Source organism: Oryza brachyantha, chromosome 7, assembly GCF_000231095.2.
Source record: "Oryza brachyantha chromosome 7, ObraRS2, whole genome shotgun sequence".
In the NCBI taxonomy this organism is placed as follows: domain Eukaryota; kingdom Viridiplantae; phylum Streptophyta; class Magnoliopsida; order Poales; family Poaceae; genus Oryza; species Oryza brachyantha.
The window spans coordinates 17786496-17797757 of NC_023169.2; the positions used below are offsets into that span (position 1 = coordinate 17786496).

General features: G+C 40.9%; 2 protein-coding genes across 2 annotated transcripts; one reads left to right on the forward strand and one right to left on the reverse strand.

Moving 5' to 3' along the window:
* On the forward strand, window positions 1–1245 carry LOC102717453. The gene has a single exon (XM_040526319.1). It carries the CDS (start codon window positions 179–181, stop codon window positions 914–916), a length of 738 nt encoding a protein of 245 aa, XP_040382253.1. The 5' UTR covers window positions 1–178; the 3' UTR covers window positions 917–1245.
* Window positions 1246–1813: 568 nt separating this feature from the next.
* On the reverse strand, window positions 1814–5182 carry LOC102719503 (haloacid dehalogenase-like hydrolase domain-containing protein 3). The gene is made up of 6 exons (XM_006658001.3): window positions 4757–5182; window positions 4239–4345; window positions 3012–3120; window positions 2771–2932; window positions 2475–2648; window positions 1814–2049 (listed from the first exon to the last, which is right to left on the reverse strand). Exons 1-6 carry the CDS (start codon window positions 5000–5002, stop codon window positions 2020–2022), a joined length of 828 nt encoding a protein of 275 aa, XP_006658064.2. The 5' UTR covers window positions 5003–5182; the 3' UTR covers window positions 1814–2019.
* Window positions 5183–11262: the final 6080 nt, after the last annotated feature.

The window sequence follows — 11262 nt, forward strand, 5'->3', positions numbered from 1 at the left end:
GTTCCACCGCCGAATCGAATCGGCGATCGAGAAGAACGCCGCGGACTTTTGACCACCGACGCAATGTCAACTCGACCCCGTGCATGTCAACCCCTCCTTGGTGGCGCTCGCGAGCCAGCGAGCGATATATACAGCGGCTGCTCGTGTTCGATCGTGTGGTTAGCTACCTTTGGTTGCCATGGCGAGTGGCTTGCTGGGGTGGCTGTGCGTCGGGCCGGAGCAGCGGCGGCTGCGGCGGAGGCGGAGAGGGGCGCGGCTGGTGCTGTGGGGAGGGGAGAGGCGGGCGGCGGAGGCCGGGAGGATGGCCGGGGAGGTGATGGTGGAGCATGCCGGGCGCCTCGTCGTGTGCCGCGCCGACGGGTTCCGGCTCGGCCGCCCGGCGCCGGTGCTCGCCATCGAGGACCGCCTCGAGGCCGGCGCCACGTACCTCGTCCTCCCCGTCGACCGCCTCCCCCAGGGCCGGGACGTCGTCACCGCGGCGTCGCTCGCGGCGCTCACCTACGACAGGGCCTGTGGCGGCGGCGGCGGTGGAGTCCCGTTGCTGGCCGGGGGCGCGAAGAGCCCGTTCGAGTACGTCAAGGACGACGGCGGCCGGACGGTGATCAAGGTCACGGAGGAGTTCATCGTGAAGGCCGTCACAGGGAGGAAGCCCCCTGGAAGAAACGCCGCCGGCGGAAGCGGTCGTGGCGACAAGGCGGCCGACGGCGACGACGCGCACGGGCCGGCGCTCTGCAGCACGCCGGAGCTGAGGAAGCACTACGAGCAGCTGGTGGGCGCCACGAGGGGGCGGCCGTGGTCGCCACGGCTGGAGACGATCAAGGAGCGGAAGGGGCGGCGGGTGGTCGACGTCGTCGTCAGCCCCGGCAGGCTGTCTCCGGTGAGGCTGCTGGGGTTGGTGGACAAGGGAATCAGATAGGCTCGCCGCCGGCCGTCCACATGCAAACAAGCCAAGCTGCGATTTTTCACCAAATCCTTAATTATAATTGGATGTGTTGCGATGAAGACTGAAGCGAATTTTGATTGGAAATTTGGATTGGATGCACATATTGGATGCGTATCTCTTGTTTTCCAAAAGAATTTTGTACATTCCATCGGATCAATCGATCTCTGTTTGTAAGTACTTTGAAACGGCAGTCAAATTGCATGGACTAGCACTCCTTGTGTAGATTTTCTGACTTGTGATAACTTACATGAACTGAAAGTTAATAAGAAATTTGAATTGATCTTATTTGTTTGCATGCATGAACTAGCACTCCCTGTGAACATTTTCTGGCTTGTGCTAACTGACATGAACTGAAAGTTAATAAGGGATTTGAATCGATGTTATTTGTTTGCATGCACCTCGAACTATTTGAACTTTCCAACCTAGTAGCTTCTTTTGTTGGATTTCATCATGTGAAGTTTTATTGGAGATGGATTTCATGTCAAGTTGCCAAAGCAAGCTTGGACTACTCACGGTCGACCACCTTGGAGTTCGTCTCAAGCTTCAACCCACTTGGGCCAGAGCTGGCAAGCATAAAGGCAGCCCTGGCCGCCTGGACCGGCGGCCCAACTGAGCGCAGCAGAACGGCGTGCCACTTGGAATTTCTTTTTTCTTTTTTTGGACAATCTAGTAACTTTGGTCAAAATTCAGTTAGAATTTGTCAAGAATCGGTTAAGATTTATCAGAAAACCGTGATACCGACAAGGCTCAAAATTTGTCAAGAATCGGATAAGATTTATCAGAAAACCGTGGTACCGACAAGGCTCAAAATCGGGTGATCAATTGGTAATGTAAATCGTGTTCAACACAAGGAGACATTCAGACACCAACTTCCAAAGGGGTAACGTGAATTGAGCGATGAAATGCAGTCATACAGGCATAATTATGGTCTGTCACACGAGACACTGCCCTCGGTTATTCTCTGGAAAAATATGTACATCAGAGGAGCCACAAGGGTTGCGCTATGTACAAAAAAGCAACACCTCCCGGCCTTTTTATTGAAAAAAAAAAGCTCAGGTGACTCCGGGAACGGCTCCTTACACCTTAACTCCGATTCTTTCTGCGACCTGCATTCCAAACCAAATTTGTTGTGATGAGAGTTTGGTTCTGGAAAAGAGCCCAGTAATAGAACAGCAACTTTGTTCCTAAATGTATTTAAAACAAGAGAATGGTGTATCTCTCATTTAGGAAAAAAGAGAAGAGATTGTTGTCGAGATGTATGAGACATTATTTCCTAAGTTTGTAGCTCACAGAGTTGAAGCAACTTAAAAAAAAAAGGATTTGTTTCAGTCCAACGAAAAGTACCTTAAGGTGCCGGTACCTCACGGTACCAAATCGTTTCTGGTCGTTGAATCTAACAGTGCCTATCCTGCTCAGCTAGATTCAATGATGAGAAACGATTTAGTACCGTCAGGTACCAGTACCTCGAGTTATTTTTTATTGGACCGAAGCAAATCTCTAAAAAAAAAAGAAGAAGATATGTAGTCTGTACCTCCTTAAAAGAGTAAACGTCACTGCCCCAAAGCCAGGCATCACAGCCGGCGTCCCTAGCTCCCCATAGATCATTCCTGCGGTCATCACCAATATGCACAGCTTCTTCAGGCTTCACACCTAAAAACTCGCAAGCCTTCAAGAATATTGTTGGGTTTGGCTTTTCTGCTGCAACCTGTTAATACAGTATCCAGAGAACAGAAGGTTAATAGGGGAACATCAAACATGGAGACAAGTACAGTAAGTAAAGGGCCAGCAAGGGCTTGGATGTTGGGCCAAGTTAATCCGGAAGCCCACCTCAGCAGATACAGCAACTGCATCAAACCAGTGATCACAATTCAGGGCCTGTAAAAGTGGCCGAAGACGTGTATCAAAGTTGGATACAACAGCTGTTTTTACACCAGCCTTTCTCAATGCTTCAAAAACATATTTAGCGTCTGGGTCGCAGAGCTGCCAAGCCTAGCCAACATGAAGAGCTTCATAAGGTCTAGCATAAAAGAACAAAGTTTGAAACAACCATGACCGCAGAGTATCTCACCTTTGCAGTTGTATAGTAGTGATAAAGTTCCTCGAAGTACTGTAAATCTGAGCACCCTGTAGAAGAACTAACTATATGTTGCCAAAAGGGCCTACCATCATCAACATACCTGGAAATTAGTTAGATGCATTAGTCCATGAAGCTCATATTTTTGAAGGGATCTAAATGTAAATGTGGCATCTATGATTGAAATATGAATCCAAAATGTGAGCAACTCAATACACGTGGAAGGCTGTTACTCTACCAGGCTTATATCTCTACTCTATTTTTGTAACACAACAACAAGCACAGTTCAAGGAGGTGCATGAATGCACGGATTAGATCCAGGAGAAAGAATAAGTGCACCTGTACTGCCTATCACTATCACCCAAATATGTCAAGAAGAATTAGTTGCAGATGATTGTCCATATTTATGTGTGCTTGCAAAGCACATAAAACCAGGTCAAGAGTTTCACTAGTCAAACGTACTACACTGTCTAAACTCTAAACCACACACACAGATAAAAATATCTGTCTTTCTGAATACTGCCCACAATATTAGATCGAAATTCCTTCCCTTCTTCCATCACCAAGAGACAGTAAAACAAACACATCCCCGAAACTGGTTCAGTTCTTGATTATACATCAAATGGTTCTTGAAAGGTTCTGTCTGGCATTCTGATACCAGTTTTATTAGAGTTGAAGCTACTTTTGATGGATTTTTTCCTTGGAGGTTGGAAACAAGATGGAAGTTTCCTATTCACAATTTAATCCATATTGCTGAAAAGTTCACTTTATTTGAAATAGCTGCATGTTTGAATGCTCGTATTGAGTATAGCGTTTGTGCATGTGCCCACAATAGCAAGTTTCCCATTACAAGTAGAGGGAATCAGGGCACAACTTTCATCATGCTGATAGTTTGAAAAGACCAACTTGTTACGAGTGAAAGGCAAATACTATTAAGTTGGTAGCGGCTTCTGCATGCCACAGCCTTGTTTAAATTGTACAGAAAACATTAATTCATGACACGTCAACAAGCATTTGAGTAAGGATTTGACACACTATAATGCAGTTGACAGTGATAGCATAATGCCCCACTCCCAGACGCTATTCTAAAATCAAATCATCAAAGGCAGCACATCACTGCACAAGAAAAAGTAAACCACAAGACCAACCAGGATACTGCAAAACTGAATCCAAATCTCACAGTTAGAGGTACAGAACAGTAAAAAAAATTATGTGGCATACCTAAGCCGCGATCTACCCCATGGTTGCGCATATGCCCTCCTGTATCTCATCAAGATCTCGTCTTCTGAGTAGTTGACTCCATACTTTTCGCCAATTGTTCTGTACACCTGAACAGTAAGCCATATATACATATATCTCAGCAGTCAGCGCCACAAGATGGGAAAATTTTTCTTCGCAGCGCAATATGTACTACACAAATCCATCCAAATGTAAAATTGAAGAACAAAAATAGATCTCCTCGACACAATCCAAATCGATCCATGGACTTGGATGGCATACAACAGCAACAGATCAGGTAGACGCGCCGTGCAATTGCGTACATCGGCGGCACATGACCATATACATCACATAAGATTATCAATTTGCCACACTAAACGAGTGGTGTATCCGTGTTGCATGACCAAATCCCCGCAGAAACATTGATGCGTCGCGTACTCCATTGGCATCGCACGGAGCGGCACAGAGAGAGACGCGACATGCAGATGGGGGAGGCGAGGGGAGGGGAGGGGGAGCCCAACCTGTGCCATGGGCTCGGTGGGGGCGAGGAGTGTGCCGGCGGCGTCGACGAGGATGGCCTTGTGCGTGATGTCGCCGTAGATGGCCCTCCGGTAGTCGTAGTACTCCCGCGCCCCCATCGGCTCCCACCTCGCGATCCCGGGCTCCGCCACCGCCTCCGCCGCCGCGGCCGTCCCGAGCCACCGCCGCAGCGCCGGCGGCCGGGCGAGCCTCGCGCCCGCCGAACGCAGCCGCGCCGCCACGGCCATTGCCACCAGCAGTCACAAGCCCCTCCGCCCGCCGGTCCGCTCCCGTTGCCCGGCTGCGCGCGCTCGCCTTGACCGCGTGGCCGTGGCGTCGCGGTCCGTGTGTGTGGGTGTGTGGTGGAGGAGCAGGAGATCTCTTTCGTTTATAGGAGGAGACGAGGCGAGCCACCAGTGGCGAATTTTGGCGAGGCGACGGCGACGGCGACGATGGCTTCCTGGGGCCTATTTTGAAAGCTTTTTCCAACTGTATCTTTTTCTATTTCAAACGGTTCACGGTTCTGAGAATCTGTAGCTACAGATTTTAGAAAATAAAGAATCTAAAATTTGGAAAAGCTATGTTTAAAAGATTTTTCAGATTCTCAAAAACTTACTACTACACAGTTGCTTTTTAGAATCTTAAATCTCCCTCAAACAGACTCTTGGTTGGTTAGCTCCTTTTCTGTTTCTTGTTTGCCCGTTTCTATTTCCAAAATACTCCCTCCTTGTAAAATATACTACGGCTGCGTTCGTCGCCGGGTTTAAGTTATCTAATCCACTTCTTTTCCAACACATACGTTTTTCGAAGTATTTTATGTAAAAAAATTTTTACAGAAAAGTTATTTTAAAAAATCATATTAATCTATTTTATATTTTTTAATAATTAATTAATTATATACTAATCTATTACTATATTTTTCGCGTCGGATAACTGGCCCTCCCCACGTCCACTCCCAAAAACGGCCTTAATACGGTTTTCGAGGTATCATTTTTATCGGTACAAGTTTATATAAATGAGTTTAGTTTAAGCAAAAGGTTATTTAACGATAAATGTAGTAGCAGCATGTTTATGTGATCGTTTTTTTATATAATAGTTGGAGTTGAAAATATTTGACTTGACATTATGTGAAAAACAATTACATCTCGACACGGGAAGAGTATACAACGAGCTGTGGGGCATGTTTAGAAAAGCTCGTGGGAGTCTACGTCTTTTCCTCGAATCTATGGCTCCCTGAATTATCCATATTCTCATCTAGATTTTATGAATACGTATTTATATATAATAGAAACTAAACTAAAAACTAGATGAAAATACATAGTTTTTCATGATTCTAAAAACCTAGTTTCTCGTCAAAATTTTAAGCTCTGTGTTGAACAAGACTATACACGACATCAAGAACTTATGTAATGTAAAGTAAGGTGGCGGAGACGTAACAACTTCACGATATTATGGTGGTACTTCTCACGAGAAATATGCACATCCTTTTTGGACTAACTACTTGAGAAATTATTGATGCTAAAGTTTCAGAAGTTTGAGTAAAATTTATTCTAAACATCAAATACATCTTATTGCAGAGGTGCATTATAACTTGGCATGCTTTCAAAGCATACACCAATCAACGGGAAATAATCACCAGTCGATTTAATCATGTCGATGCAATATTGTATAACAAAATTAGTATATCTCAAATTTAAAATTTTAAATGAGTGCTAGATGAGCAGTCTGAATATCAACAATCATCACCTCGGCTCAGGGGAGGTTAACAGAGGAGAGATTAAAAAAAAGAACCATGATTAAACTTGATTTGCATGTCTACTCATCTGCAACTTGCTTCTGTCTATGTTAGCTTAAGAAGATCATTTCACCTAATCACCTTTCCTTAGGTATGTTCCAACAATACATTAATGGCCTGACCGAATTTTTCCGAAACATATGACAAAAGCATGTGCTCATAACACATGTCCAGTCACCCATATAAATGTGCATCTATATATAACCCCTATAAATACCTTCGAATGGATTGGTCGTATATAAGATTGACGAACCCACCGTAGTTATGTCTCACTATCGGCTATTGTATTTTCTACCGCTAGAAGATTAATTAATTATAAATACGAGCGCCCGTATAAAATCTAGCATTTAAATTAATAACCTGACCGTTTTTATTTAGGTAAAGCTTCAATCAGTCGCCACAGAGCCAATGGTTTTCCGAGGCGTCAGTTTGGTTGTTTTGTACGGACGTGGCTGTCTCATAGCGTGGTGATCACTAAGCAAAGCTATCACAGTTACTCCCTCCGGTTTTAACGTCGTTTATTTTATTTATTTACGTTTTATCATTCGTCTTATTAAAAAAATTGTCAAATATACAAAACTATAAATCATACTTAAAGTTACTTTAATAATAAATCAAATTATAATAAAAAAGTCAATAATTATATAATTTTTTAATAAGATGAATAGTTAAACGTAGATTAAAAGTCAACGACATCAAAATAAAAATCAGAGGGAGTAGTTTATGGACGTTGCCACGGCGGTTTTACTGCTATCTTTTTGTGTGTTTATTGGCCTGCGCCCATGGATTCTACTCACCTCTTGGTTCATGCTGTTGGAGTTTACACGCATGATGCACCGGGGGAGAAGAAAAAGTTAGTAGAAACATCAGCTGCTTACTCAGCGATTCGTCTTGTTAATTTTTTTTTGGGTGCATTTAGCATGACCAGTTGTTGCGTTCCAAAGCTTCTAATGCATGGGGCCAACAAAATCAGCTTGCAGCACAGCACCACTAGAACTTTGGAAGTATTCTTTTTACTGGGAAATTGACATTGTGTTGTGGACTTGTGGTTTGGATATAGTAATCGGGTTTTAATCTGCTCCTTCTGTTTAAAAAAGTAATCATTTTAAGAATTCAAACTTATTTCAAATATAGATATTTTGCGCTGGTTACATTGATTCTTACGAGTATCATGATTCTGCAACTATTAGGTGTTTGAAAACAGAATATAAGTAATTCAAGATTTAGTCATTACACATTGAAGCAACTCTAATATAGATCTTATGACTAAATCTTACTATTCCATAAATAACCTAAAAATATATTTTGATATGTGTCATACACCCCATCTTCTAGTTTTGCTTATGCTTATAAGTCAAAATTTAAATTTTCAATCTTAAATTTAGAGTTAATTTTGAGGTTTTTATCGTAATTTATTTCTCCAGTATTAGTTTAGATCGATATGAACACGTATATAAAAATTATTGATAAATTATTTTTTATTTATAAATATGTCATTTGACTTCTTTTCTTAAAAAGACAAAAAGATGAACCACATATTCTCTTTGCGAAAAAAAACTAAAGCGGAACAATAATGTGATCGTCCATTCTGCAGCAGTTACAGGAAGGAGCGTGCATAGGTTCACGCACGCACACGACACGTTGCTACGTTGGCGCCATCCCCCGAATTCCGCCGCTGCCGCAAGACGGCTGCTATCGGTGGACCCTCGTTTTGGCAACTTCATGTACACACCTTTTTAAATTTAGAGTTTATCTTTAAAATTATCTTCCGTATTTTTCATGTATCTTATTTTATAGATTTTACTCCGAGAATCATACGAGTATATATATATATATATATATATAAGTTTTAATCATATGCATTTAGTGATCTAGAAGATAATAGAGATGAAAAATAAACTACAATAAAAACTCTAAATTAAAAAAATAAAATTTAGTTTACAAGGATAGACAGAAACGAAAAGACAAGAGCTAACGTTTCATACTTTCATTTACTTTTATTATAAGGTCTTGTTTAGTTGCCAAAAAATTTTGGCAAAAGGGTTACATCGAACGTTTGACCAGACGTCGGAATGGGTTTTCAGACATGATGAAAAAATAAATTTTAGATTCCGTCTAGAAACCGCGAGGTGAATCTTTTGAGTCTAATTAATCCATCATTTGTATATGTTGGTTACCGTAGCATTTATGGTTAATCATGTTTTAATTATGTTCAAAAGATTCGTCTTATGATTTTCTACATAACTGTGTAATTAGTTTTAATGTCTATGTATATTTAATATTTTATTTTAAAGATTCGATGGGATGATTTAAAAAAAAGTTTTCGAGAAGACGATGGTGCAGATCAAGCGACGCGCGCGCACTTAAGCAAGCGGAGGGGAGCCGCGCGCCAACACCTGGACGGGAGACGGCCGCAGCCAGTGGTTGATCAACGTTCCTACGACCATTCCCATATTTTTGGCCCGACTTCCGATACTGCTGCAGGTTCTTGTAACCTTTATCCAAATAGAATCATAGAAGAGCATGTACACAGCAGCTAGCTAGCAGTAGCAGCCTCCTATAGTTGTTGATAAGTTAAATTTGCTGGCATGGGAGGTAGAGAGGAAAGAGCAGAGAAACATCATGTTAAGATTAAGAGTGGCTTCGACGTCGATTCGTATGATCTGTTCTTTCCGTTTCACGATGTAAATTGTTTTGGTTTTGACTGGATTTATATGGATACTGACGAATCTAAACATATATATAAATTATATACATTCATCAATTGATAAATTTAGATAAAGTTATAAAGTTTTACAATTTGAAACAGAGGTAGTATCAAAGAAATTTTGGTGTACTGAGGGGGAGAAAAGTAAAGAAAGATAATAAAAAATGGTTTCGGTGCGTTAATGACTAGGGCTTCTATTGTATTAAAAGAGCGATATATAAGTAAATATAAGGTAACTATAAGCACATCTGAAGGAGAGTGAATGAAAAATAAGATGTGGTGTCTCTGTTCTGCATATTCTCTAAGATAAATATATCGAATATATAAGTGAGTGAAAATTATAGAAGAAAAATATTAAAGCTAACATTATAGTTAATCTATTATATATACTTGCTAGCTTTAATACAGAATTATAGCGGGTATTTATCTCTATTATCAAACTTGCTTCATGGTATAAGAGAGTAGTCCCTACGTGGATTTGGAGTCTATACTGAACTATAACTTTAAACATGTCCTGATAACTTTAAATTATAGAGATAGCCAGAACTTTTACTGAAGTGCGAATAATCGTTTTTCTTTTTCAAAGTTTCCCTACTACTTCTCTCAAAATCCTAAGCTCTTTAAATAGCATTTTTGTTCAAGGTAAAATACCAACATGTACCGTATAGATTACGTCTCAGTTTAAAGCGGATTAAGAATCTGAGAAGCTATGATGAGAATAAAGAAATCTAGCTTAACTTCTAACTGATTTTTCTAGATTATAAAGCTGTATATTTTCATAATCATTTAGGCCGTCTTGAGTAACATACCTAGAGATTCTAAGAGAAGACGCCTGCCTCTTTCATCTGATCATCTCCCCAAATCAGAGACAACATCGTGAGATTCTCACCGGTGGAAAACGTGAAGTTCTCGCAGTCTCGTCTTGTCTGAATAGTGCATGGACTTGATCGAACTATGCCTCAAGAGAGACAGCTCGCTCGTTCCACTTTTTCGTTGAAAAAACAAAACGGTCTGTTTACTAACAAAAAGTAATTTATGTGTAAAATTTTTATACATGTTTATAGCAATTTGAAAGCAAATATTATAAATAAATTATAATAAAAATAGAAAATCAACTCTAAAATTGAGTTTAAAATTTTAAATTTTGGTTTATAATCCATCTAAGAGCATCTCCAATAGCTAACTAAAATTGTTTCCTAAAACTAAATTTTAAAAATTAAATTACAAAACATTTATCAAACCTGTTTCTAAATATATTTCTAATATATACGTATGTCTAATATTAGTTCTCTCGTATCCTAGGATGAAGTCAGACATATGCGTTATAATAAAAAGTAATTTAATTTTGGGCTTCTGTCTAATTTTTAGACATAATATTTTCTGATGGACCTAATATAAAGTTCTTAGAGGTCGAATATTAGCATCGGATTGGTGATGCTGATCTAGCCACAAAACGATGTGAACCTAAGAGCTTGGAGATCCTTGGGAACATAAAATCTAGGCGTTGGAGCCGAAAGAAATGGAATCGTGTGGCTGCGACGCACGGGAGCTCATCCTCTGGATCGAATTGACGGCTGAACGAGAGAGGGGAATCGTGTGGACATGGAAACAGATGGCGCTGTGAACGGAAACAGCTTAATTAGTAGCTAGCTCAATCAACCACAGTTCTTGTACGATACGGCAAACCGGCCTTGGCTCAGCATCACAATCAGTGCTTGTCCTCAATTATTCTTTTAGAACTTACATTTTTCATCGTGATATATGACATGCATCAAGCTCAATCGCTTGCCATTGCTGTTGAGCTGTACGGAGACATGTACTGCACAACTAAGGCTTTATTCACTTTTCGTAAAAACATCACATCGGATATATGGATATATATTTAAAGTATTAGACGTAGTCTAATTACAAAATAAATTACAGATTCCACCAGAAAAACATCACATCGGATATACGGATATATATTTGAAGTATTAAACGTAGTCTAATTACAAAATAAATTACAG

Coding starts and splice junctions, on each gene's coding strand:
- LOC102717453 (XM_040526319.1), top strand. CDS start 179: ATGGCGAGTGGCTTGCTGGGGTGGCTGTGCGTCGGGCCGGAGCAGCGG.
- LOC102719503 (XM_006658001.3), bottom strand. CDS start 5,002: ATGGCCGTGGCGGCGCGGCTGCGTTCGGCGGGCGCGAGGCTCGCCCGG. Junction 2,933..3,011: donor ACTACTATACAACTGCAAAG/GTGAGATACTCT, acceptor CATGTTGGCTAG/GCTTGGCAGCTCTGCGACCC. Junction 2,050..2,474: donor ACGTTTACTCTTTTAAGGAG/GTACAGACTACA, acceptor TTTGGAATGCAG/GTCGCAGAAAGAATCGGAGT.